Source organism: Anoplopoma fimbria, chromosome 3 (genome assembly GCF_027596085.1).
Source record: "Anoplopoma fimbria isolate UVic2021 breed Golden Eagle Sablefish chromosome 3, Afim_UVic_2022, whole genome shotgun sequence".
In the NCBI taxonomy this organism is placed as follows: domain Eukaryota; kingdom Metazoa; phylum Chordata; class Actinopteri; order Perciformes; family Anoplopomatidae; genus Anoplopoma; species Anoplopoma fimbria.
This window is the reverse complement of record NC_072451.1, coordinates 8,824,589-8,850,007: the sequence shown is the minus strand read 5'-3', so window position 1 is coordinate 8,850,007 and position 25,419 is coordinate 8,824,589. Positions and strand designations below refer to the sequence as shown.

The 25,419-nt window shown below is 39.2% G+C and overlaps 2 protein-coding genes across 2 annotated transcripts in view; both read right to left on the bottom strand.

Annotated features, from left to right (window-relative positions):
- cntnap2b (contactin associated protein 2b) overlaps positions 1–12,938 on the bottom strand; it is a 35,583-nt gene extending 22,645 nt beyond the window's left edge. Inside the window, exons 1-4 of the mRNA XM_054624078.1 lie at positions 12,629–12,938; positions 7,380–7,490; positions 6,064–6,257; positions 4,293–4,440 (exon numbers count right to left, since the gene is read on the bottom strand). Coding sequence (XP_054480053.1) covers positions 4,293–4,440; positions 6,064–6,257; positions 7,380–7,490; positions 12,629–12,716 — 541 coding nt within the window. The 5' untranslated portion in view covers positions 12,717–12,938. The remainder of the gene's footprint in view (positions 1–4,292; positions 4,441–6,063; positions 6,258–7,379; positions 7,491–12,628) is intronic.
- A 5,607-nt stretch (positions 12,939–18,545) lies between these two features.
- Positions 18,546–22,849, bottom strand: ccr12a (chemokine (C-C motif) receptor 12a). Its single transcript, XM_054596234.1, has 2 exons — positions 22,757–22,849; positions 18,546–20,137 (listed from the first exon to the last, which is right to left on the bottom strand). The coding sequence occupies exons 1-2, from the start codon at positions 22,818–22,820 to the stop codon at positions 19,041–19,043; spliced, it is 1,161 nt and encodes a 386-aa protein (XP_054452209.1). The 5' UTR covers positions 22,821–22,849; the 3' UTR covers positions 18,546–19,040.
- Between the last annotated feature and the right edge of the window lie 2,570 nt (positions 22,850–25,419).

The window sequence follows — 25,419 nt, the reverse complement described above, 5'->3', positions numbered from 1 at the left end:
ACCGTGGTACGCAGAAATGACTCAGATGATGGGGGGGCAGCTCTCTGGGACTGGACCCCGATATAGACGCAAGACTGCTGCACAGGTCCTTCAGGGCTGCTACAACAAGCTTAATGTTGCGATGGCTAATGTAGCTAGCTACTGCTGAGTAGGAACATTGAACTCTGGCTAAATACAATTCATTTTGAATTGATGATGACGTTGGGAAATGATCATTGGACCAACACAATGTCAAAATTGTATAAATATTATTAAATATTAAATATGTTATCTTAACTGGGTTATGTCAGGTGGCAAGCTTTGGGACTGAAATGTAAAGTCACTGCTTTTTCTACTGTCCAGCAGGGGGTGACTGGTTGTATAAAAGTCTATGAGAAAATGACTTTTATACAACCTGAGAATGACTTCTCTCTTGATTTATTCCCTCAGTAATCATTGTAAACATGAGTTTATGGTCTCAATCTCTAGTTTCAAGTCTTCTTCAGTACAGCATGATGTTCATTTAGTAAATGATGGTCCCAATTAGATTAAAATAGAAGATAAAGCAGTGTATGTTAAGAGCGTGGCTATGTTGTGATTTATAGATTGCTACCACAGTGTTTTCTGGTCTGGGTGACAGTTAGTTTTTAGTTCATGAAAGTTAATTCTAACTGCTTTGGTCTAAAAATGTCTTATTCAGAGTTCGATTGTACTTTACTGTAGCTCCCTTCCTCTCATGTCACTTCTGGTTGCAAAACACCAAGATGACGATGGCCAAAATAGAGAGCAGCGGGCTTCAAAACGCAGTCCACAAACCAATGGGGGAGGTTACGCTGACTACGACCACCTCTGGTGTACAGTCTATATGTAATTTAGTGCCTGTGCTCTTTATCCCTAACGGTTCATGTTTCATATAAATGTAATTATTTCCTCTAAAATTGGTGCAGTTCAAAATCAATTTGAATGAAAAAGTCATCAGCAGGCTTTGGTTATCTGCTAAAGGGGTCTTACAGAAAAAATGTGGTAACCGCTGGCCATGAAAAAGGGGTGTCCACATACTTTTATATACAGCAGGTAAAATAAGTATTTAACACATCACCATTTTTTTCAGTAAATATATTTCTAAAAGGTGCTATTGACATGAAATGTTCACCAGATGTCAGTAACAACCCAAGTCATCCATACATACAAAGAAAACCAAACAAATGAGTTCAGAAATTAAGTTATGTCTAATAAAATGGAATGACACAGGGAAAAAGTATTGAACACATGAAGAAAGGGAGGTGCAAAAAGGCATGGAAAGCCAAGACACCAGCTGAAATCTATCAGGTGCAAAAAGGCATGGAAAGCCAAGACACCAGCTGAAATCTATCAGTAATTAGAAAGCAATCCTGCCCCTTGTCAGTGCAAATTAATATCAGCTGGTTCAGTCCCAACTGATGGCCTATAAAAAGGTGTCTCATTACCAAGGTGTCACACAAGAAACATCTCATGATGGGTAAAAGCAAAGAGCTCTCAAGACCTTCGCAACCTTATTGTTGCAAAACAAACTGATGGCATTGGTTACAAAAGGATTTCTAAACTTCTGAATGTTCCAGCACTGTTGGGGCCATAATCCGGAAGTGGAAAGAACATCATTTCACCATAAACCGGCCACGACCAGGTGCTCCTCGCAAGATTTCTGACAGAGGAGTGAAAATAATTATCAGAAGAGTTGTCCAAGAGCCAATGACCACTTGTGCAGAGCTTCAGAAAGACCTGGAATTAGCAGGTACAATTGTTTCAAAGAAAACAATAAGTAATGCACTCAACCGCCGTGGCCTGTATGCACGCTCACCACGCAAGACTCCATTGCTGAAGAAAAAGCATGTTGAAGCTCGTTTAAAGTTTGCTGCACAACATTTAGACAAGCCTGTGAAATACTGGGAGAATATAGTCTGGTCAGATGAGACCGAAATTGAACTCTTTGGATGCCATAATACACCCTATGTTTGGAGGTCAAATGGCACTGCACATCACCCCAAAAACACCATACCAACAGTGAAGTTTGGAGGTGGTAACATCATGGTGTGGGGCTGTTTTTCAGCATACGGCACTGGCAAACTTCATATAATTGAAGGAAGGATGAATGGAAAAATGTACCAAGACATTCTTGATAAAAATCTGCTGCCATCTACCAGGGTGATGAAGATGAAACCAGGGTGGACATTTCAGCAAGACAATGATCCCAAACACACAGCCAAGGAAACTCTCAATTGGTTTCAGAGAAAGAAAATAAAGCTGCTAGAATGGCCCAGCCAATCACCTGACTTGAATCCAATAGAAAATCTATGGAAAGAACTAAAGATCAGAGTTCATAGAAGAGGCCCACGGAACCTTCAAGATTTGAAGACTGTTTGTGTGGAAGAATGGGACAAAATCACACCTGAGCAATGCATGTGACTAGTTTCTCCATACAGGAGGCGTCTTGAAGCTGTCATTACCAACAAGGCTTTTGTACCAAGTATTAAATACATTTCAGTAAGCAAGTTCAATACTTTTTCCCTGTGTCATTCCATTTTATTAGACATAACTTAATTTCTGAACTCATTTGTTTGGTTTTCTTTGTATGTATGGATTACTTGGGTTGTTACTGACATTTGGTGAACATTTCATGTCAATAGCACCTTTTAGAAATATATTTACTGAAAAAAATGGTGATGTGTTAAATACTTATTTTACCTGCTGTATATAAAAGTATGTGGACACCCCTTTTTCATGGCCAGCGGTTACCACATTTTTTCTGTAAGACCCCTTTAGCAGATAACCAAAGCCTGCTGATGACTTTTTCATTCAAATTGATTTTGAACTGCACCAATTTTAGAGGAAATAATTACATTTATATGAAACATGAACCGTTAGGGATAAAGAGCACAGGCACTAAATTACATATAGACTGTACACCAGAGGTGGTCGTAGTCAGCGTAACCTCCCCCATTGGTTTGTGGACTGCGTTTTGAAGCCCGCTGCTCTCTATTTTGGCCATCGTCATCTTGGTGTTTTGCAACCAGAAGTGACATGAGGAAGGGAGCTACAGTAAAGTACAATCGAACTCTGAATAAGACATTTTTAGACCAAAGCAGTTAGAATTAACTTTCATGAACTAAAAACTAACTGTCACCCAGACCAGAAAACACTGTGGTAGCAATCTATAAATCACAACATAGCCACGCTCTTAACATACACTGCTTTATCTTCTATTTTAATCTAATTGGGACCATCATTTACTAAATGAACATGTTTGTATGTATGGATTACTTGGGTTGTTACCGACAACTGGTGAAAATTTCATGTCAGCACCTTTAGAAATATATTTACTGAGAAAAATGGTGACGTGTTCAATACTTATTTTACCCGCTGTACATGTAGTGTTAGCGTCACAGAGAAGGCAAGAGGATTCTGCAGTGATATCCAAACAAATACACCGTGAGCCAGAACCAATCTCCATTACGGGTCATCATCATAAATGGAGTCCTCTCTTCGGTTAATTGACTGACACCCATCCACAACCTCATTATTTCGTTCACTACCCAAAGATCATGAACATATGTAAGGGTCTGAACATAGATGGTAAATAGAGAGCTTTGCCTTCTGGCTTAGCTCCCTCTTCAACACAACGGTCCGGTTCAATGGCCGCAGCACTGCTGACGGCGAACTGAACCAACTGTCCATCTCATGCTCCATTTTAACCATTGCAGAGAACCATGGACTCAGCAGGGATACAATTCTGAGGTCCTGAAAGCGGAAACTGTCCTCCCTGTGTATTGAAATCCTGTCCATAAAATCACAAACAGGATTGGTGACCAGGGACAACCCTGGAGGATGCAAACACGCACTGGGAACATGCTTGACTTTGTGCTGAGTATCCGGACACAGCTCTCACTTTAGTCATACAAGGACCATATGGCTCATAGCAACGACCCAGGTAACCCGTATTCCCTCGGTACCCCTAACAGGACTCCCAGAGGGGACCCAGTCATAGCTGTTTCCAAGTCCATAAAACACTTGTAGAATGGATGGGCAAACTCATGAGTCCTCTACAGACCTGCAATGATAAAGAGCTGGTCCACTGTTCCACATCCAGGACGGAATCCGCATTGCTCCTCCTGAATCTGAAGTTCAACCAGACTTTTCCATTCATATCCACACCTACAGGCAATTTAGATTCTCAGCCTCACCCAGCAGAAACCCATATAGACACTGTGGGCTTTTTAGTATGGGACAACAGTATTAACCCCCCCACAGTTTTGCCTCTGTTGTCGACTTGTACTTACAATATGAGCAGCCGTACAGCTCCAGGCGTACTCCAATGCGTCCCTCCCTGCTCCAGTCCACTGGGATGAAGCGGATGTAGTGAGCCAGGATAGCGTGCTGCAGCTCATGGCGAACGACACCTTCACTATTCACATTCCCCTCAAATGTCTGAAACAGAAAGAAACAAACATGCTATAAAACTTCTGGCAAGAAGGTACCCACGTCCTTATACCGTAATCTGTAAAACCTTCATTAAGAAAAGAAAAAGATCAAATATAGTTTGGGATTATTTTGGGGGGATTTTTATCTTTGTACTAGTCAAACTGGAAATTGTAGTACTTCAATTTCTATTTATCCCTTAGGTTACCTGAAAGGGAGGAGCTGGGCAGTCCTTCTCACAATCTTCACTCCTCGGTTCAATCATTACCTTCGGTGTCCTGTCCAGGTGATGCCGTTTACATAGCTAATAACTGTAAGCGGTTACATCGCTTTTGTTTCTGAGTATCTGAGTTTTGAAAGAAATCAAGGTGGATCATCTGAGATCATGGTTGCAGTTTTAGGAGAAAAGTTGCTCTCCAACGACTGCAAAACTATGGTGGTCCATGGGAATTAAAAAGGCTTTTCGGCCCTGTGGGGCTTTTCTTTGTTGTCAATTTCAGGAGTGGCCATTAGGACAAATCAAACGCAAGTGAGTCGCTTAGATTCAGGAAACCCAAAGCATGATTAGCACTACATAGTTTACCTTGTCCATTTGTCTATCCATAGCACATTTGCAAAATCATTATTATACATGATAGATTGAAAAAAAGGTTCAGCAATTGAATTCTAGTGATTTATATGGAAAGTTACACAGTTACACACACACACCCTACTCTGTTATATTCTATTCTACTACACCTTTTAAAAAAGCTCTATTTCTATATATCTTTTGGAAAAAGATTGATATCTCTATATAAATATACAGAGATCTGTACTTTGTAACCATGGAGTATATGTACTAAAGTATAGTATTTACTCCGTAGTTACAATGCAGTATAGCATAGTATAGGCTACAATAAACAAGACAATATCTCAATAAGATCAGCTCTAATGCCTCTAATCATTGCATCTCAGTGAGAAATAGTTGGCAACATATTATTTATTATCTGTAGTTGTGTCTGGTAATGAAAAAATACTAGAGAGGACATTGGGACATTTCTTTGAGGTCAGACTTCACCTCTGAACGGAAGACTTTATAGACATAGCTTATAAGGGACAGTGGAGTCCACAACTGAATTTCAAGGGTATAGAGAATATCCAAGGTTATCCCAATTGAAAGTTTCACTGCAACTTTTATGGGAAAATGGATGATGTTATGATATCTGACAACCAGTCTTATCTCAACTACCTAGACACATTTTGGATATGTATAATACAAAGGGGGAGACAAAACTAATGCGTTTCAAATACTGTAACTGATTAACGCTGCACCATCGTGCTATTATCCTCATGACTTTGAGGAGCCTACTTACTTTTCAAAAAATGTGCTGAGTCACACCTGTGTTTTTGCTGTACATTTGTTAGTTTGTACATTTTGATCTGCAACATTTCTGCAATATTTTAAAGGTTTCTATGGACACCTGATGAATCACCGTTGTCACTGCCATTGAAAAGACTAAGCTGCACTGATTCCAGCAGTAACTGAATGACATTTTTGTGCAATTTGTATTATTTTAGATTTCATCAAATGGTTTCAAAAGGTTCAAAGGTTTAGATGAGATGGCCTATTAATAAATGATGATTCTTCCTTACCCAGATGTTTCCATCCTGTAGATAAGGCCTCCAGTTTTTCTGCGTGTCGCTGTAAAGCAGCCGATACTTGCTAGTCCAATCAGAGCTACCATAGCGACCCTGTGTTACTATAGCAACCACCTGCTTCCTAGAACCCAGGTCCACCTGTAACCACTGGTAACGATCTGTATCCAAGGGGGTCCAGCCTCCAGAACCTAGTTGTATGGGTGTTGTAGGGTGGACGGGATAAAAGATTGGAGGACGGGAAAAAGGAGGAAGAGCAGAAAAGTTGATCTAAACATTTGAAAAAATATTATTAAATAACAATATTTCTTTTACAAAATTTAACTTCTTTATTTTACTGAATTTTACTGCCTTGTAAAGATACACGAAAAAAAAAATATATATACAAATTTAAATATTAGACTGTTACTATAGATGACTAATGTAAAATAACATAAAAACACATAACTGTGTAAAACGGAAAATTTCCGTTTTCTTAAAGATTTTTTTTTACAAAAAGACACATTTTTCATAATTTCACAGATATACAGTACCAGTCAAAAGTTTGGACACACCTTCTCATTCAACTACTTTGAAGAATCTAAAATATAAAACATATTCTGGTTTGTTGAGCATTTGTTTGTTTACCACATAATTCCATATGTGTTCCTTCATAGTTTGGATGTCTTCAATATTAATCTACAATGTAGAAAAAAATTAAAAATAAAGAATGAAAAAACATTGAATGAGAAGGTGTGTCCAAACTTTTGACTGGTACTGTAACACTTTTTTTAAATATATATAATGTTAAATTCAAGCTGAATACTGTAAATATATATTTTTAATCTGATAAAGCAGTTAAAGAAGTATTGTTTCTGTAATTTAACATAGATTAATTTGTTAATTGACAGATATTTTTGTAGGTACTACCTTTTTTCTTTTCAAATTATAACAAGTAAATATATATAGACATCAGATTGACATATTGTCACCGATAGCCAATCCAGCTAGAATGCTACGCTCATAGAAAACAACTCAGCCTATCAAATCCAGTCAAGCTTCAGCAGCAGCCAGCAACCAGAGGGCAACTGAGATTGTTTGGCTTCACTTTTGAGGAGCTGTCATGCTGCTGCATGTGAAAAACTTTCCTGGATGTTACACTTTCAGTCCAGATTAGGAGAGTTATATACACTGTATTACTCATTTTGCCCGTCTGCTCTCTGTTATTTTGATGCAAAGATTGGTCCATTAGCAGGAATGTAGCACAACATGGAAGGGAAGCAGTTCTCTGTATTTACATGTGAAAGTGCATTAAATTATTTACAAAGGCATACCTTGTTTCCGATTGAGTTTGGCATAACCTGCTCCACATCCTCGGGCAAACACTGATGAACTGGTGAAGGAGCTGTAGGGGAGAGGAGTGGCCAAGCTGTCCTCACACTTTCCTGAACCAGAGGGACAAAAGACAAACACAGCGAGTTCAGCTCATTAATAAAGAAGTCTCTTTCCTTCATGGTGAATGATGGCTACCATGCAAGGTGCCACCTGCCCATCAGACTTACTACACACCAACATTCACATACAACACATTCAAATGCAATTTGGGATTAATGACACACTGACATGGACTAGTGGAGCCGGAGATTGAACCGCCGACCCTCTGATTAAAGGACAACCTGCTCTACGGCTGAGCCACAGTGGCTTTTAAACACAGACACATTCGGAGGAACAGCTCAATGTTCCACACATTACACACTTTGTTCGGCCATCTTTGTAGTTTTACATTGTAAGCCATATTGCTATACATGCTGGTCTGTTATATGTTGCATAAGAGTTAATGCTGCCACCCTATTACGTGGAAAGAACAAATCGTTCAACCTTAACCAGCCATTGATATTGTAATTTTGGTTGTAGTTATCAATTTATGAATGAGAATTCCCAAATGATAATTTTGTATTCTTCCTGAGGCTATTTCATGAGACTGCATTTTCCCTTTGATAAAAGGTGGTGCCCCTGGGGGGTTTAATGCCAATCGAATCATATAAATACAATGTCATAATTATATGATAATGACAAAATTATTATTTTGATAATTACTAATTACTCCTGAAAGCCATTTTAATGACTCTTTGAGCTACTGCAACTACATCATTTTAGTGTCCTTTATTTATAATATCTATTGATAGTTTAACTAATATTAATAATTGATTGATATTATTGATATGATTGATATGTGTATTACAGCAGTAATTAAGGTCATGTTTGATGGCATTTAATAGCACAGCAAGGAGGATTTTGGGGAAACTACCCTCGAAGAACATTTGTTAATAAAAGTAACTTTAGGGTTTGCGCCAAGACTCCCCTGGTCATTTTAGTCCCATCAACCCAAAACTATAACAGGTTTATACCAGGTTTAGACCTTTCCGTCCTAGTATCCATAAACCAGAACACATATCTCTTGTGTCATTAGATCTAACTGAATCATGTATTGTCCTTGTTTGACTCTATTTCCTTGTTTGACTCTATAGCCTGTGTATTGCTAAACAAATCATTGATCTCTTTCTTGTTCTCCCACCTTTCATTATTAATAATCGGTCTCAGAGTGTTTTGACTAATCAAGCCAACATATGATAATTAATGAAACCTCTTTTTTTATTAATCAAGGTGTCTTTATAAGTAACCTAAAATTGATAATGCCTCACATTATATATTCTTTCTGTGTTCATTATACTGTATGTGTGCATGTTGTAAATACATTTCTATTTATCTGGGAGCAGTTGTCATGACTCTTTTGTTTGTGTAAATCATGTAATATCAGAGTCCTCGAAGTTCCCAAGAAATAAAATAGCAACTTCACAGAATAAAAAGGCTCTATATCCAATTCCTGTTCCTGTTAGCTGTGAATCTTATGTTCACTTAATTTGTACAACCACAAAAGGTTTATTTTCAGTATACAGTCAAGTATATAGTATGTTGTCACTTCTCCGATATATATTTTTGACAGAAATAGCTTGTTTTACCGTGAAATAGGACATATTCTTAGCATTAGGCAGTGGGAGTGTGTTTGTCTTTGTTCTCCACACGTTCACCAGAATAGATATGAATTGGAGTTTTGGGTGGGGGTGGGGGAGGGGTCCCAGCTCTGTATGTATGTGCGACAGGTGCTGGGTATGATAATGAGCTTCCTAATATGCATTACAAAACAACAAGCCAAGCATGTCTCAAGCAGTTTAAAAGGAACAAGAAAGAGATTATCTGCTCAACAGAGAACCTGGAGAATAACCTCCACACTGACGTCTCATATCGCTGAGGAAAAGACTTGTTCTTATTTGGTAATTTGAACAATATTGTCCCCTTTGTGCCTCCTGCTCTTAGTATTGGACAATTCTGCAAAACCCCATATTACCTTTAATGATTGTCATTTATCGCTATTATATCCAAATCATATCGAGAGGGTTCTTTCTAGTTGTTTAAAATAATATGAATTTTATGATATTTGTAAGTATGGTATTTTTTTTTTTACTTTTACTTTCTTGGTCATTAAATTCAAAAACATAATTAGGACCGTGCTAATGCAGCAGATTAAAAGCTTTACAGGGCATTAGGACTGTGACTGAAGCAGTTTGCCGTGAGTGTTTGCATCACCAAGCTGCAGAGATGATAATGGGATTCTGCTGAGATGGTTTCATGGATGTTCGGGTACTTCTTTTCCTACGAAAACTTGTCACTAATAAAATCCATTTTAAATGACTGAAATTCAAGCTCACCACCGCCATCTGTGCTCTATGACGGAGCAAACTAATGAACTTTTACAGGGTGTAGGTTTTGGTGAAATGTCCCTTTTTTCCATTACTGTGGCTTCCAGTTCAGGAATCAGAGATGATGTGAGTTTTTAACTTAATGATTAATCACTAGGTTCAGATTTGTTCAACGATTCAAATAGGTCTGCTGTTGTGCTCATTGGCCTTTTCCACCAGCTGGCCTTTTCATTGACCACATAACATCTATCATTTTTGCAAAATAAAATTTCATTGTAAAAAATCTGACAAATAAAATAAAAATCCTTACACTTAAACAAAAAAATGAAGACTATAAAACGTCAAGGTGTTATCCAGCAAGATGTCAATTAGATCTTGGCTGAGTGGAGAGCCAGGAGTTCCATCACATTCTAGGATGCCAAACTGTAACAGTTTATGTTGTAAACAGTCATTTTATAGATTAACTCTCAGTGCATAGAGGTCAGTTGACTATTCTCGCACACGCATAACCTTTATTTCTCCAGGTATCTCCAGGTCAGACTGCTTTCATAAAGACAGGTAGGGAGATAAAAGTGAAAGTGAATCCTTCAATCTCAATTATCTAATTAAGAAAGATTGGAAGGCAGGATTAGAATACGATATATCTGACCACCAATTCAAGGTCCTGGGGATCGTACTGCTACAAAAATAGAAATGAAACAGCAAGGCTCATAGATACAAGCTACTGCTGAAACTAATGATAAAGAAAACCATCACACAAAAATATGAAAAATATGTAAAATGATGAAAAATGGACCATACTGTATATGTGCTTGTAAGCTGTAACCTTTTACATGTAAAGATCTTATTGACTGTGTAGCCCAACAACCGATCGCCACCTTCACCCCCAGGCCTCTCAAAACCAATCTTCTTAAGCTGGTTGCGAAGCACATGGAGGAAATGGCCCCAGTGAGGGCCAGCCAGCACCGGGCGGAGGATCCTCCCCCTCTGACCAGCTGAGCTGAATCCCCCGGACAGCTCTGACCCCACCCGTTGAGAAGTTTAAAGATATTTATGGTTGACTATGAAACAGAGGTAGGCCTACCTACAGTGTTTAATGAGAATAAGTGGATTAGCCTCTCCTAAATGGTAATTACTCTTAAAGGTAGGGGTCAAAGGTTCCGTACTCAAGCTTTAGATGAATAAAAATGTCCCTATGTGTGATTACTAAACCCATCCCAAAATATCCCTGATGACATGTCTGTCTTAGTCAAACATGTCATCAGATCATCAGAAGACAATACTTAAACTGACCTCAATATGTAAAATGGTAGCTCCTTTAACATCATCTTGTTGCACAACAAATTAATATTTATTTAAACCCCATGTTAACAGTTGCAGTATGTCAACAATAAACAAATCACACATTATATATATATATATAGGGATAGATATAGATATACATTATGTGTCTCGTATTAAATAGTTGTTATCATATGCCCCTGGTAGTTCCTCACTACATTCCTCACACATTCTGTTTTTTATAAGCTTTGAGCTACTGACTGTAATTCGCTTTGGATAAAAGCTTCTGCTAAATGACTGTAATGTAATGTAATGTTTTAAAAGCCTTGTGAATTAGGGTGTATTGGGCTTTCTTTAGTCGATTAGTCTTTAGTCATGCTTCTTAAATTCTAAATGACTTATTTCCAAGAAACTCATGAGCGCATCTCTGGTAAACAAAATATTTAAAGTGGTTGCTTTGGATATATTCTTAGAACAGAAACTTAGTTTTAAAGATCTGTTGATTAGATAAACTAACCAAAGTTCATTTGTTGTGAAAATGTAGGGTTATTTCCTGTGAAATAATATAACATTACATATTTTACAGATATTATCACAAGGTCCATTTAGAAGCTGTTCTGGAGATTCTGATCTTATTGCACGTTATCTTATGGTGTCATACTCGACTTAGCCTTCAGCCCACAGGCCACATTTGGCTGGGTGGCCCGCTGACCTGTTGTACTTTTGTTGTAAGGATCCAAAGTCCATCAAAAAGCATCAAAAAGAAAAATAGAATAGAGCTTGTTTAGAAACCCCTGGCCTCTTGTCATTATGAAAAAGTGGCCCCACGGTTAACCGATTTTGAGTATCCCTGATCTTAGTACTATGAACAGTAAAAAAATAAACACCTAAAACATGGTCTCCACATTTGCTTACACTGTGATGTGTTATAATTAATTCATGAAGTGTGTATACAGTGATTAGACCTGCTAAATAGGGGGGATAATACGTGTCACCCAATAATGTAAGTATAAAAGGGTCCTTCTATTTTTGGTTTTAATTGTGGAGCAGTATGGACAGTACTTAAAATATGTTATATTTATTCTGCACAACTGATATTGATATGGTATTGATGTGCTTCTTGCACACATTTGCTTTCTAGTCTAGCATCTGCTGGATTATATGTTCTATATAAACTGAAGGCTCATAAATACACAGAGTATAAGGCTGACTCATGTCCGGCTTTCAAATCATGTTGCTGTTTTTCTCCTCAGTAACACAGAATTCGTGAAGATGACGTCCCTCTATAAGACAGATAACGTTACTATGTGATCCCCAGCCTATCTGTTTATTTATATTTGGTCTCATGCTGAGTGCTGTCTGTAGTCCACAATCAATGACTGCACTGAGAACTGCACTGCCCCCAACAAGAGAGAGCTACCAAATTAGCCACGGTTGCTAGTGAGAGTGTTTGTGTGTGTGTGTGTGTGTGTGTGTGTGTGTGTGTGTGTGTGTGTGTGTGTGTGTGTGTGTGTGTGTGTGTGTGTGTGTTTCAGCCTACTTACGGGATGCTGAGGATGCAGCGCTGGAGGTGCTTGTGATGCTACACAGGACCACCAGCAGCAGCAGCAGCAGCACGGTCAGATAAGACATCCTCACAGAAGATCCGCACCGTCCGAGACAATGAAGCGGCTCCAGGCGGGTCTCAGCGCGGTGTTCCCTCCGCTCGGCTGCCCGTTGTTCCGACGGCGAAGGAAAAAACAAGCCACGGCCCTCCGCCCGCTGCGCTCTGTGCGTTTGGTCTGTTCTTTATCCTCTCTCTCTCTCTCTCTCTCTCTCTCTCTCTCTCTCTCTCTCTCTCACCAGCCTGCCCAAAGGCACTGCGGCAGGGTTTGACCAACAACCTCCAGAACTAGCCTGTGAACCGAACCGAACGATTGTGCTGCGGGTCGTGCCTCGCGCTCCAGGTGCATGGTCAGACAGACGGGGGCTACTCCAACCGCCGAGCTGCAGAACCAATTAGTACACCCCCACTGTCCCCCACACTTGGTACGGCCCGATAGGAAAAACAAAACAGGGGCTCCCCTCAAATGAGTGCAAGCCATAGGTGGCAGCGCATGTTGGCTGCAGTAGATAATGACACCTGCAGTATGCTAACAAAGAGAGAAATAGAAAACAACAGAGTAGAGACAGTACAGGAGGTTGGAGTTTGTTAAGCAGCTCTATAGAGGTTAACTCTATATATTTAAAAAACAAAGAGCACGTTCACTGTTTAAGCAGAATAGATGTGTCAGGGTCAGGTCAGGTCAAGAGGTCTTATCATCTGTGGTTACCTGCCAAAACTGATGTTGTAAACCAACTAAAAAGTTAAAAAGACAATATGAATTCTACTTACTTTTATTTACTTCTATTACTACAATGAATGAATATAATCGGCAGACTTCAGGTGACGCCAGAACAAGTTTTAGGTTTATGTTAAAGTACTCAAGGGTTTCCCTCATCAGCTTATTAAACTACAGTTTAGTTTTCATAGATCTATGATAGACTTGAGACTGCCACCAAACAGCAACGTGTTCAGAATTTTCTTGGGGTTCATATAACCATTTGACCATTTCAAAAACTAAAGCTGCCACTGCCTATATTACCCCCCTCCTCGTGAGCTGGGACATTGAATGGGGCTGTCTTTTAGGTCAACTTTTTCTGCAATTTCGCTTTCTTTTGTTTTTAGATTGACCCACTCCAGATAACTTTTTGCAAATTTTGTCCAATTTGCAACTACAAGGTCTGTTTGTTGATGAACAGCTAGTTACATGCATGCAACACTTACACTCAAGATACAGGCCTGTATCTATGATATATAATTCTCCATATCCAAGCTAGTGTCATATAATATATATACTCCATATTCACAATTATGTATCATATAATATAACTGTAGGCCTATTTAAAATCTACCATAAAGTTTACAGTCATGAAGAAAGATTACAGTCATTAAGAGTGACAGAGAACTATGTGTTTATGTCTGAAGTGAGCTTTTTCAGCCGAGTCTCTGTGAAGCACATGGTGCTACACTCCTGTTACCCCCTTTGCAGTCTGGTTAGCGCTATTAGCTCCTCCATCTTATTAGGGAGGGATCTGATGTTCCCCATAATAACAGACTGTAGGCATGGTTTATCTTTCCCTCAACCGGCACTTTACTCCAGCTCTCCACCCCCCCTTCCTTCTCCTCATTTCCTCAGAGGTGTCTGGTCTCTCTACGGAGAGTATTCTTATGTGACACTGTGTATGAATAGGAGTCCTGTTGTGGATCTAAGTTGTCCAAAAATAAGTTAAATAAAATACCACTAATCTCTTCAGTGTTCCATTGCTGCATAGGAACGAGGATTAGCATAGAAAAAAGGCATAAAGTACAATAAAAATGCAGAAAGTAGAACAGAGCTGCAGTAACTGGCCACCGAAGCCATCTGGCCTCTTCCCCATCTCTTTAGAGAGTCACACTCATATGATACATATTTATTATTTCTTTCTGATTACATTAAGAAATATAGATTAAGGCCAATTCTGTGGCATGGTACTTTTAGACCTACAGAAAGCATTTGACACAATTGACTGTCAGATTGTGATTACAAAACTAAAAGCTTTGGATTTTAAATAGCATGGCTGGTGAGTGGATTTGGTCATTTTTTTACTGATAGGTGTCAAAGAGTTGATATTTACAGGACCTTATCTGCGGCTAGAGAAATCCATTGCGGTGTGCCACAGGGAAATGTCCTAGGTCCTTTGTTCTTTCTATGTGTACATTTCTATTAATAAATCAAATCAAACGGAATTGAAAAGAAGGTAAGAGATGAATGGATGTTAACAGGGATCCATTTACCTTTTGAGGTCAAAAGGTAAATGGATCAGGGGGAGGGAAAGGGAGGGTGGGTCTTCACAGGACATTTACATTACAGTCATTTAGCAGATGCTTTTATCCAAAGCGACTTACAATCAGTAGCTCAAAGCTTATATTACATATCATTACATATCATTCACCCATTCACACACTGATGACAGGGCTACCATGCAAGGTGCCACCTGCCCACCAGACTCTAACTAACATTCATACAACATCCAGTCCACACCAGGACAGGATGGATTAACTATAAGTAATCTCTTCTCCTGACTTGGGCTTATATTAATGTGAGTCTTCACATGAACGATGACTGGAGAATGAGGTGAACTGTTGGAGTTTGATTTAATCATAATAGACTATCACTATCGATTATCTAAATGTTTGAATATAACTGAATGTTTGAAACTTATATATATATACAGTATATATGGCATCTGCATACTGAAATGGGTGTGAATATAGAGTGATTTGCATGACTTAAGATATAACCTGTTTTATGACTAAGAGCTGTTGAAACACACACACATACACACACACACACACACACACACACACACACACACACACACACACACACACACACACACACACACACACACACACACACACACACACACACACACACACACACACACACACTTCAGCACCCCAAAGTTACGACATGCAGAATTGACAAGGCCTAACACTTCAGCCTATAAGAAATGACAACATGCGAGAATAATAGGCATAGAAAAGTTCAAGTATCAGTCAGGGAGTTTCCAAACCAATTAAAAAAGATAGATGGCTTGCACAGACATCTGGATGATAGATAGCTCAGTGCACCTGCAAATAAAAAAAAACAGGGAAGGACTTACAGATAAAAAATTTAAAAAAAGCTGTGACACTATATAAGACCATATTAAGGACAATGCAAATCAGTTCGCCTCCGGAGAGCCAACTCGGGTTTAATTATTTGCTTAAAGAATAAACTCTATCGCATCGAACTCTGTCTGTTTCCAGTGTTTTCTTCAAACTTCATCGAGACTCCAATAGGTATTTAGTATAGAATAAGTAAAAGAGTTGGAGCAGTAATTCGGGCTTCATCAACTGGCCCAGTCCGAACTTCTGTTACCCGACAGAACCTTTGTTTAGGATTTTTACAACTGCCGTATTATAAGAGTGATTAAATATGGACTTCCTAGACATGTCCCAAGATTGGCAGGTATAACAATGAGTACAGCTCATGGAGCACAGACGTAGAGCAGGACTCTGTTTCAAGAGATATAAACTCTAGGGGCCATATAGAAGCACAACATCTTTCTCCGTAGAAGCCACAAACCTATGGAAGGAGCTGCATCAGTGTGAAGTTGGATGTCGTCGTGTTGAATAATTGTAGAAGAAGCAAATTACATTTCAGGAAGACAGTAAGTGTCCCGAAAGACACATTTTCATTTTGCATGTGTCGTCAAGAATGACTATCATGGTTGGAAGGTTGGACAGGCTTTCCATTGATACAATTATGTATGTGGCATAAATTCAGGTGGCAAATAAGGGCTAGCAGCTGGCATTTGGTGGATCTGCTTTTGTGAGAGTAATTCGAGGAGTGATGATGGAGGAATGATGAAAAGAAAATTGAAGATGGATAATGTAAGGGAGTCTGTAGCTGTTAGGCGAAAGTTGAAATACACTAGGATCAAATAAATTATGTCGAAGATGTCTGGGGAACATTGGTGTTTGTTGGAGTATTGATGGAAGCTGAGTAAAGGTGAAACAAACTGGCTTTTTGTCACTGTGTTTGCAGGGAATGTCTTTACCTTTTAGGGCTGACTGGAGATGAGCTATAGTCCAGTCTCTAATGTTTCTCATGGGTTCTGATTGTGAATATGAAGACAGCCAATGCAAGGAGAAGAGCATACTGGGAGGCACCGTTGTAGATTGTTGGGTACTGTGTTTGAGGGAGGCTTTGCCTATCTCAATTGGGCGGAAAAGGAGGACTGACACCTTTCAGGAGTTGGGGAGATGTCATTCAATGTATAGGCTTAAGTGTAAGTGCCCACAAGGCCGAGGTCTGTGCTTTGATTTTGACCTTAAGTAGGCTACCCCTTAAAATCGCAGGTTTCCATGGATTCTGGTCATGCCTGGACTGTGGTAGTACCTCCTGTCGTGGCCCTACTGACCCCCACTGCTACTACCATTATTATCAGTCACATTTCCATTACTGTTGCTGATACCATTAGTGCTTGTATTATTATTATTATATTATATCCACTGCTGCTGTAATTAGTAGTCCTAATTTTCCCATCATTATTCTGCTTACTAATTTACTAATTTATTTGACTGTGTTGTAGTTTTACTATGTTGATTTGTGATTTTGGACTATACAACTAAATAGAATTCAATTGAAAAAATATAGCTATAACAAATCAAATTTCTAATATTTGATTTTAGTGTAATGCCTCAAGCCAAATTTTAAAACCATCTGTTGGTTATCATACATTCATGTTGTTTGCCCATACTTGACTACACTGACTCATCAGAGGAATGTACTTAGCTGACAGGAAACTGCTCCAGATGTTCTGTCATAAAAGGGAAACAATCTAAACATTAACCCAATCCCACAAAACAACAGTGCAAAGAATTTAAAAAGAAATAGTGTCCATAAAACAACAGATGTCACAGGGGTGTTTGGCATATTTATAAAAATGTTAAGATAAAGTTAATTTTAAAGCACTTATACAAGATGTGTCAAATACATCACATTACAAATAACCCCCTTGCATTCAACTTTGACTCAACAAGATTGGAAGAATAAGGACCAGACCTCGAGCAGATCTGAAGAACATGCATAAAATCTATCAGCCGTACCTAGAAACATTGACTAAATTTCCTCAAGAAAAGCAACGTTTAACAATTACTTGCATAAACATTTGGTCTATGTCCTTCATTGGGTTGCTGGAGGTCTGCCTCAACTCACACTGACATTATAAGTGCCTGGACACAACCCGGTGCCCAGTTGTTTAGGCTGAGCGCTTAAAGAAGCAGTGTGTAAGATTAAGAGGGATTTATTGGTAGAAAATTATTATCACCTGAAACTAAGAATTGGTGTGTTTTAGTTACCTTAGAATGAACCAGCATTGGGAGCAGGTCCTCTTCAGGAAGTAGGCCATGTTGCACCGCCATGTTTCTACAGTAGCCCAGATCAGACAAATCAAACACTGGCTCTAACGAGGGCCTTTCATATTTTTACATTACCTGAAGGCCACCGTAGTTTTCCGGCACAATTGGAAAGTGGGGGGAGAGCAAAGGGGTATTCAGTTGGTTACAATTGTCAACCTCACTGTAAGATGCCAATCTTACACACTGCTCCTTTAAGCTTTTTAAAAAAATATTAATTTGTGAGTTGTTCTTTAAAGCTGTATGTTTGGGAGTGACGGCGTCGTTAGGGTACAGAGCCTGAATGTAGTGAGACACGGCCTGACACAGGGTTTTGATTTTTTCGTTGGATTCTTTGACAGTAGAATATTATAAAATAACATTAGTCTTAGACTTTCATGTCAGATAAGGGTCACCAATCAGCCACCTGAGAAAACACCATTTTTTTTGTTGCATTTTTTTATTGAATTTGATTTAACAGTAGTTTGAGTCTCATAAGACAAATGTGTTAAAAGAAACATAATAAAAACCTTCATAATGTAACCTTTTTCAAATAAGAAGGCTTTCTTGAGAAACAAACACACAAACACAACATATGCAAAAAAAAAGGAGGATAAAAGCTAACAATGTTAATGTAAGAAGTAGATGTTAAGCAGTCCGTAGTTTTGCAGTCATGAAACTAATAAACTTATCTAAGGTCGGATTACAATACTGAGAGAGAGAGAGAGAGACCAACTTCATTCTCTGCTCCCCTGTATCTTTACATAGCATACACATCACTTCATTCATGCTTTCAATCCAATATATTGCACCTTTAATGCTGACAGATTTGATTGTCTCTAACTGAAATTAAGATTTTACAGTGTTGAAGAGTCTGGCAGGAAGTAGACATAGAGTGAACTTCATGTTTGGAGTGAAATTCTGTGTGTTTGTCTGTGTCTGCTGTCTGTCTATAACTCATAAGCGGAGTGCGGTGTCTTCTGTGACGTGGTTCTAGTGCTCTGGCTGTTGAGGCTCATGTGTCTCTTCAGACAGGGGATCCTCTTAGCCATCAGCCTTCTGAAGTGGCTCTGGAACTTCTTTCCCACAAATGTGTAAAACACAGGACTAATGCAACAATACAAGTAGGCTATGTTCCGGGTCACATACAGTGCATAGTCCAGGCTCTCTCCGTCAGAACACGAGTCTCCCTCAATGGGGCGAGAGATCTGAATAGCTCGAAGGAGGATCACAATATTGTAGGGCGTCCAGCAGGCAAAGAAGGTGAAGATGATGACAAATATGAGTTTGATGGCGCGACACTTCTCCTTCATGCGGGTGGATAGGATGCGCACAGTGATGCTGATGTAGCAGTACATCACCATGAACAGAGGGAGGAGGAAGAAGAGCAGGAATTGTTGGTAATAACTAACCAGACGCCAGCGCGCCATGGTGCTCTCAGGGTATCCCGACTCCTCACATATCAGGCCGTTATACGGACTCTTCCACACATTTTGGAGAATCAGCTCTTTCACACTCGCTACAATACTAATGCACCAAACTGCCACCGAGGCAATGATGGCATAGGCCTTTTTCCTGCTCTTAGCGGCTGTCACTGCGTGAACCACCGCAAGGTATCGGTCAAATGTCATGAGTGTGAGGAAGAGGATGGAGCTGTAGAAGCCGATGAAGTAGGCACTGCTGACCATCTTACACAGAGCCAGGCCAAAGATCCACTCAGACAGATGGTAAGTTGCCCAGAAAGGGAGACTTGCGGCAAAGAGAAGGTTGGAGAGGACCAAATTCAGGAGAAAGATGTTCGTCACTGTGCAGAGCTTCTCAAACTTGTAGATAATGAATAGGACGAGCCCATTACCAAGGTAACTCAGGAGGAAGTTGACATAGTAAAAAACTGGGATGAATCTCGCGCCAAATTGGTTGACAGCCTGCTTATCACAGAGCTGGACAGAATCACTGACCACATAGCCTGGGTCAGTCATGTTAAAGGATTCCTCATAAGATTGCATGAACAGCCGATATTCGTCATCGTCCATGGCTGGGGTTTGACCTGTGATAAAATACAGATGCATGTTAGTCTGTAGCCTGGTAGTTGAAGAAATTGCTCATAAAGCACAGCCGGTCCTCATCACATAGAATGTACTGGACTTCAGCTCAACCCTCAGACTCAACATAGAAGCCAGGTGTCTATTCTCTACTGCAAGATGGGTGGCTAAATGTAAGTGAGGCTTTATTAAAAGGTCATGCAAGTTAACTCTAGAAAGTAAATTAACCTGACCTTTAATTAATATTTCAATCTTTTTGTACATATGTCCCTAATCTTTCAACATTCTGAAATTCAATTAGGGCTGCTAAACAAACTCTAACCTTTGCAGCAATGTGGAGGTTTTAGACTTCACAAGACATGATCCTGACATGGTCCTGATCTTCTCCATGCAGTTAATAAAACACGCATTTTGGGAAAGGTCTGTGTGCATGTGTCAATTAAAGCCTAGGAATTTAACTGACGACTGCAAAAGGTTAGCTGAGGTTTTTATTTCATGCTAAAACGTGCACCAAAATAGCTCTGTGTCACCTTAGCAGCATAATCACAATCTTATCATCTCCTCTACTCTCACCTCAGAGGAAACTGTGTGGTGTCAGGAAGTAGCATGTGTTTAATCAACTGCACACAAAATATCTGACATCCTACAAGTTGTTGTAGGAAACTTACTCATCAAACAGAATATCAGTATTGACTTTTCTCTGGGTTACGGCAGATATTTCCTCACATTAAATATTGTTTTGCGATATTTTTGAGGGATCACAACTGGTGTAGCTTGATGCAGAAGCCAAGGGCATCTAAAGGCACAAAGGCTACCAATCACTGAAGGAGAAATGAAAGTTTCTATGATATACTTCACTGTCTAACTAGGCAGCCTAGTAAGACAGTGAAGGTTATGATTTTATTGTGGATGGTGTTATATGTGCTGGCAGGCCATTTTATATCACAGCAAGGTATATTTGATATTCAAAAAGGCCCATGTAACTGCTTTTCTATTTGGAGAGCTGACTTAGATGTGGATGAATGGTGTTTTACTGGGTTCGTAACTATGCTTCTTATTTTTGATTACATACATGTATTTTATATTATATTTTCACCTGTAGAAATTAGGAAGAGCAGCTGTGAAAATGAATTTGGATCCAAACAACGCAAGATAACTGAGTAACTGGTTTCAAAGTACAGAGTGGTGTCGTATGTTGATTCCTTATTTTACTCTTAAAAAAGAGAACATAAACTGCTGACTGAGCAGTAAAAAAAATCCGGTTTCTCGTAACTGGTGTGAAATACTTGTTCTCCAAAACGGGTCATTATCAGCTTAACAGGTTTGCAAATTGTCATTTTGATGTTGTTTGTTCTCTCACTTATTCATAATTTACCACAGCTCCCCCCCCTATTTTATCTGTCCACCCTTTTAACTCCCTAGACACTAGACAGATGCACACAGACAGACAGACAGACAGACAGACAGACACAGACAGACACAGACAGACAGACAGACAGACACAGACAGACACACACACACACACACACACACACACACACACACACACACACACACACACACACACACACACACACACACACACACACACACACACACACACACACACACACACACACAGCGAGTTGAACCCTTCCCAATCACCTTGGAATCTCTAGAACAGTCTTTAATCTATTGCTTTCTACTGTTTTTACTTTGACAGGTTAGATAAAAGTGAATGGTACAATAACACGAATAAGCTATGACAGATTTATCTATTTCCTTCGAAATATGTGCATGTCAAGATGAACCAGAGTTGAACTTTATGCGGAACATTTGTGTAGATTGGACCTAAAGTGGAACCTTTGATCCCGAGTCAATTGGGAGAATTGATTGTGCTACAAATGGTTTCCCCTTTCCTGATGTGACCAATCTTACTTGAATCAACTAGTTACAGGAAACAAGAAGTAGTTGTTCGCCTTCCTCAAGCTCAGCAATTTAGAGCTGACGTTAAGATCTCAATTTCCTTCAGTATGATCAGGAACAAACATTCACACAATGGCATTAATAACAATCAATTCATTTTAAATGAATAAAATACCTAACAAATATATAATTTATGTAATATTATGCCTTTTTAACTACAGAGCAGTTTTGCCTATTTTACATTAAAGAATGTTTCTAATGTGTTTTATAGTTATTCACGATGACCTTTAAGTGTTTCTATCATATCTTTTATAACGTTTAACTTTTACTTTACATCAAAGCAGAAACCTGCATTTCTGCAGCTTTACATTAATAAGAAGACTGGAAAGTTAGACACATCTATGACAAACTATTAAGAATTTGTTTTCATGTGATGATTAATTTCAGTAATTTGTAAGAGGTTAAAAGTTTAGTTTACGACTAGTGCTATTTGATCTGATAAAAAATCCCCATGTAAAGACACTCTTTATCCTCACCATGCGTATGAAATATAATAAAGACCATAAATATGCCAGTTTCAAACCAGAATGTACCAGCAAAGTATGCATATATACAATTCATAAAGAAGAATCTAGTGTTAAATACAGATTATTGTGAAATTAATTAAGCACACAAGAAAAGCTCTTGATATGACTGTGGTGAAGGCTGGTTGAACTCACCAGGCAGCTGTGTGGTAGTGCAGTGGGAGGGTGAATGAGGAAGGAGTGAATGACTCCGGGACATTCACTGCAATGAGAAAGCTCAAGAGTTTTAGTGATAAAGAGGCATCTGCAAAGGGGCAGTCCTACTACAGACAAACATGTAAGAGTATAACATAAAAGATTTACACTGAGGACACTCAAAATATATCAATGGAGGAGCAGTAGTAGTCCTTTGGGATCATGTTCTCCTACAACATGTGCTCTCTCAATTTCAATGAGTTTAAGGAGAATTATGAGATGTTCAATGAACAATTTTTTTGCCATGATCTTGATGTCTGAGCATAATTCTGTTTTAGGTATGCCTTCAATGATAATATTGCTTCTCCTGACCTAAGAAGCTTCCGGAGATGGCTTTGATTTCCTCTGTAATTTGCACGTTGGTGGTTTTCATGTGATCTGGGTCAACTGCAGACTGATTTTAGGTCCATGTTGCCCATGTTTAACCATGTGTGCAACATCCCAAACAAGGTTTTACACTCAAGCAATGGAAAAAAAAACTGGTAGTACATACAAACTGGTAGACATGACTTAAAGGTTCAATGTGTATGATTTAGGGAGATCTCTGATCAGAAATGGAATATAGTATTCATAAGTATGTTTTGATAATTGTATAATTGCAGTAAACTAAGAATCGTGGCTTTTTTGTAAGCTTGGAATGAGCCCTTCCTATTCTCCTAGGAGCTACATTTGGACATTTTGAAGAAAGAAAGTTGTTGTCATCAGTCATGACCTGTGTTCCCATGCATAATGTTGAGAGAGGATATGAAATGACTATCAGGGTGCGCCCATTTGACCTAATTTCTAACAAGTTGCAATAACACTGAAAATCACATCACTTTTGAAATCATTTTCAACAAGCTGGATAAACAGATTCAGCTAATATACAGTCCCTGACAAAAGTCTTGTCACTTATCCATTTTGTAGAAACAACAGCTTATAACCTGACTTTTAATTTATCCATTGGTTTTAGAAATGGCTCATATGAAAGCTAAAACCCTCCCAAATTATGTTTAATATACTAAAATAAATTTGCTTCACTGAAGAAAGATTGATCATTTAATGAACACAGAAAGGTCAGATTTTGGCAAGACAAAAGTTTTGTCGCCTACAGAGAGTAATGTGAAAATTGAACAAATAATTTACTTCAAATACAAAAATATGTTGCATAACATCAGTGAATTAAGTAGTGGTGCTGTGAGATCCATATTTAATATCTTGTATGACTTCCATGAGCTTGAAGGACTGCATCCATGCGGTTCGACAATGATTCATACAATTTATTGATGAAGTCATCAGGAATAGCAAAGAAAGCAGTCTTACATGCCTCCCAGAGTTCATCAAGATTCTTTGGTTTCGTCTTCCATGCTTCCTCTTTCATTCTACCCCAGACATGCTCAATGATGTTCATGTCTGGTGACTGGGCTGGCCAGTCCTGGAGCACCTTGATCTTCTTCGCCTTGAGGAACTTTGATGTAGAGATGGAAGTATGCGATGAAGCACCATCCTGCTGCAAAATTTGACCCCTTGTATGGTTGGGAATGTAAGAGGTAGCTAATACTTCTTGATATTTTAGGCTATTGATATTGCCTTCCACCCTGGAAATCTCTCGCACACCCCCATACTGGATGTAACTCCAGACCATGATTTTTCCGCCACCAAACTTAACTGTTTTCTGGGTGAATCTCGGATCCATGCGGGCTCCAGTAGGTCTCCTGCAATATTTGCGGCGGCTGTGATGTAATTCAACCGAAGATTCATCTGAGAAATCCACCTTCTGCCACTTTTCCAGCGTCCATCCTTTTAGCAGGCTATGGGCCTTGGCAAATGCCACACGTTTTTTTTTAATTGCCTTTTGTTTAGTGATGGTTTCTGGGCACTGATTCGACCATGAAAGACAGAATTCTACAAACTGTCCTGGTTGACACGGGGACTTGAGGTGACCAGGCCTGGTGGAGCTCTGCTGCAGTGGAAAAGGGGCTGGCCTTGGATTTTCGAGCCAACAAACGGTCCTCCCGAGCAGTTGTCTTGCGGGGTCTGCCGGACCTGGGCTTGTCAAAAACATCTCCAGTCTCTTCAAATCTTTTTCTTATTCTTTGTACTTGACGCTGAGACACATTGAAGGTGTCAGCCACCTCAGCAGTGGATCTGGTCTTCAGCCTCTTGATAATCAACGCTTTGGTCTCAGGGTGAATCTTAGGCATGTTGTCAGAGGTCAAGTTGCAGTTGATGTGAAGGTCTGGTGTGCTGGGGTTCTTTTTATACACACCCACTAATTGATTGATCAATTATTGATCACAGGTAAGGCTGTAATCTAGGATTGGGTGCATCATATGACAAGGCGACAAGACTTTTGTCTTTGCAAAAACTGACTCAGTGGGCTTTACCAAGCTGTGAACGTTAGAATGCTTTTCAGCAGTTTCGTTTGGCACCAAAACATTATTTCAAAAGCTGTTGGGATTGAAATTAGCCATTTCTTGTAAAAAAAAAATTGATTACAAATATATTTGAGGGGCACTTAAGGTCAACTTGTACCCAAGCGACAAGACTTTTGTCAGGGACTGTAGTAGGTAAAGACACCATTAGTGAATTTATGTCAACCTCTTCTTTGAGCTGGGAAAGAT

What these genes read in the sequence shown, in the direction of transcription:
- ccr12a (XM_054596234.1), bottom strand. Translation starts at nt 22,820, where the DNA reads ATGTCCCGGAGTCATTCACTCCTTCCTCATTCACCCTCCCACTGCACT. An exon ending in CACTACCACACAGCTGCCTG is followed by an intron (nt 20,138 to 22,756) that starts GTGAGTTCAACC and finishes ATTTTATCACAG; the next exon opens with GTCAAACCCCAGCCATGGAC.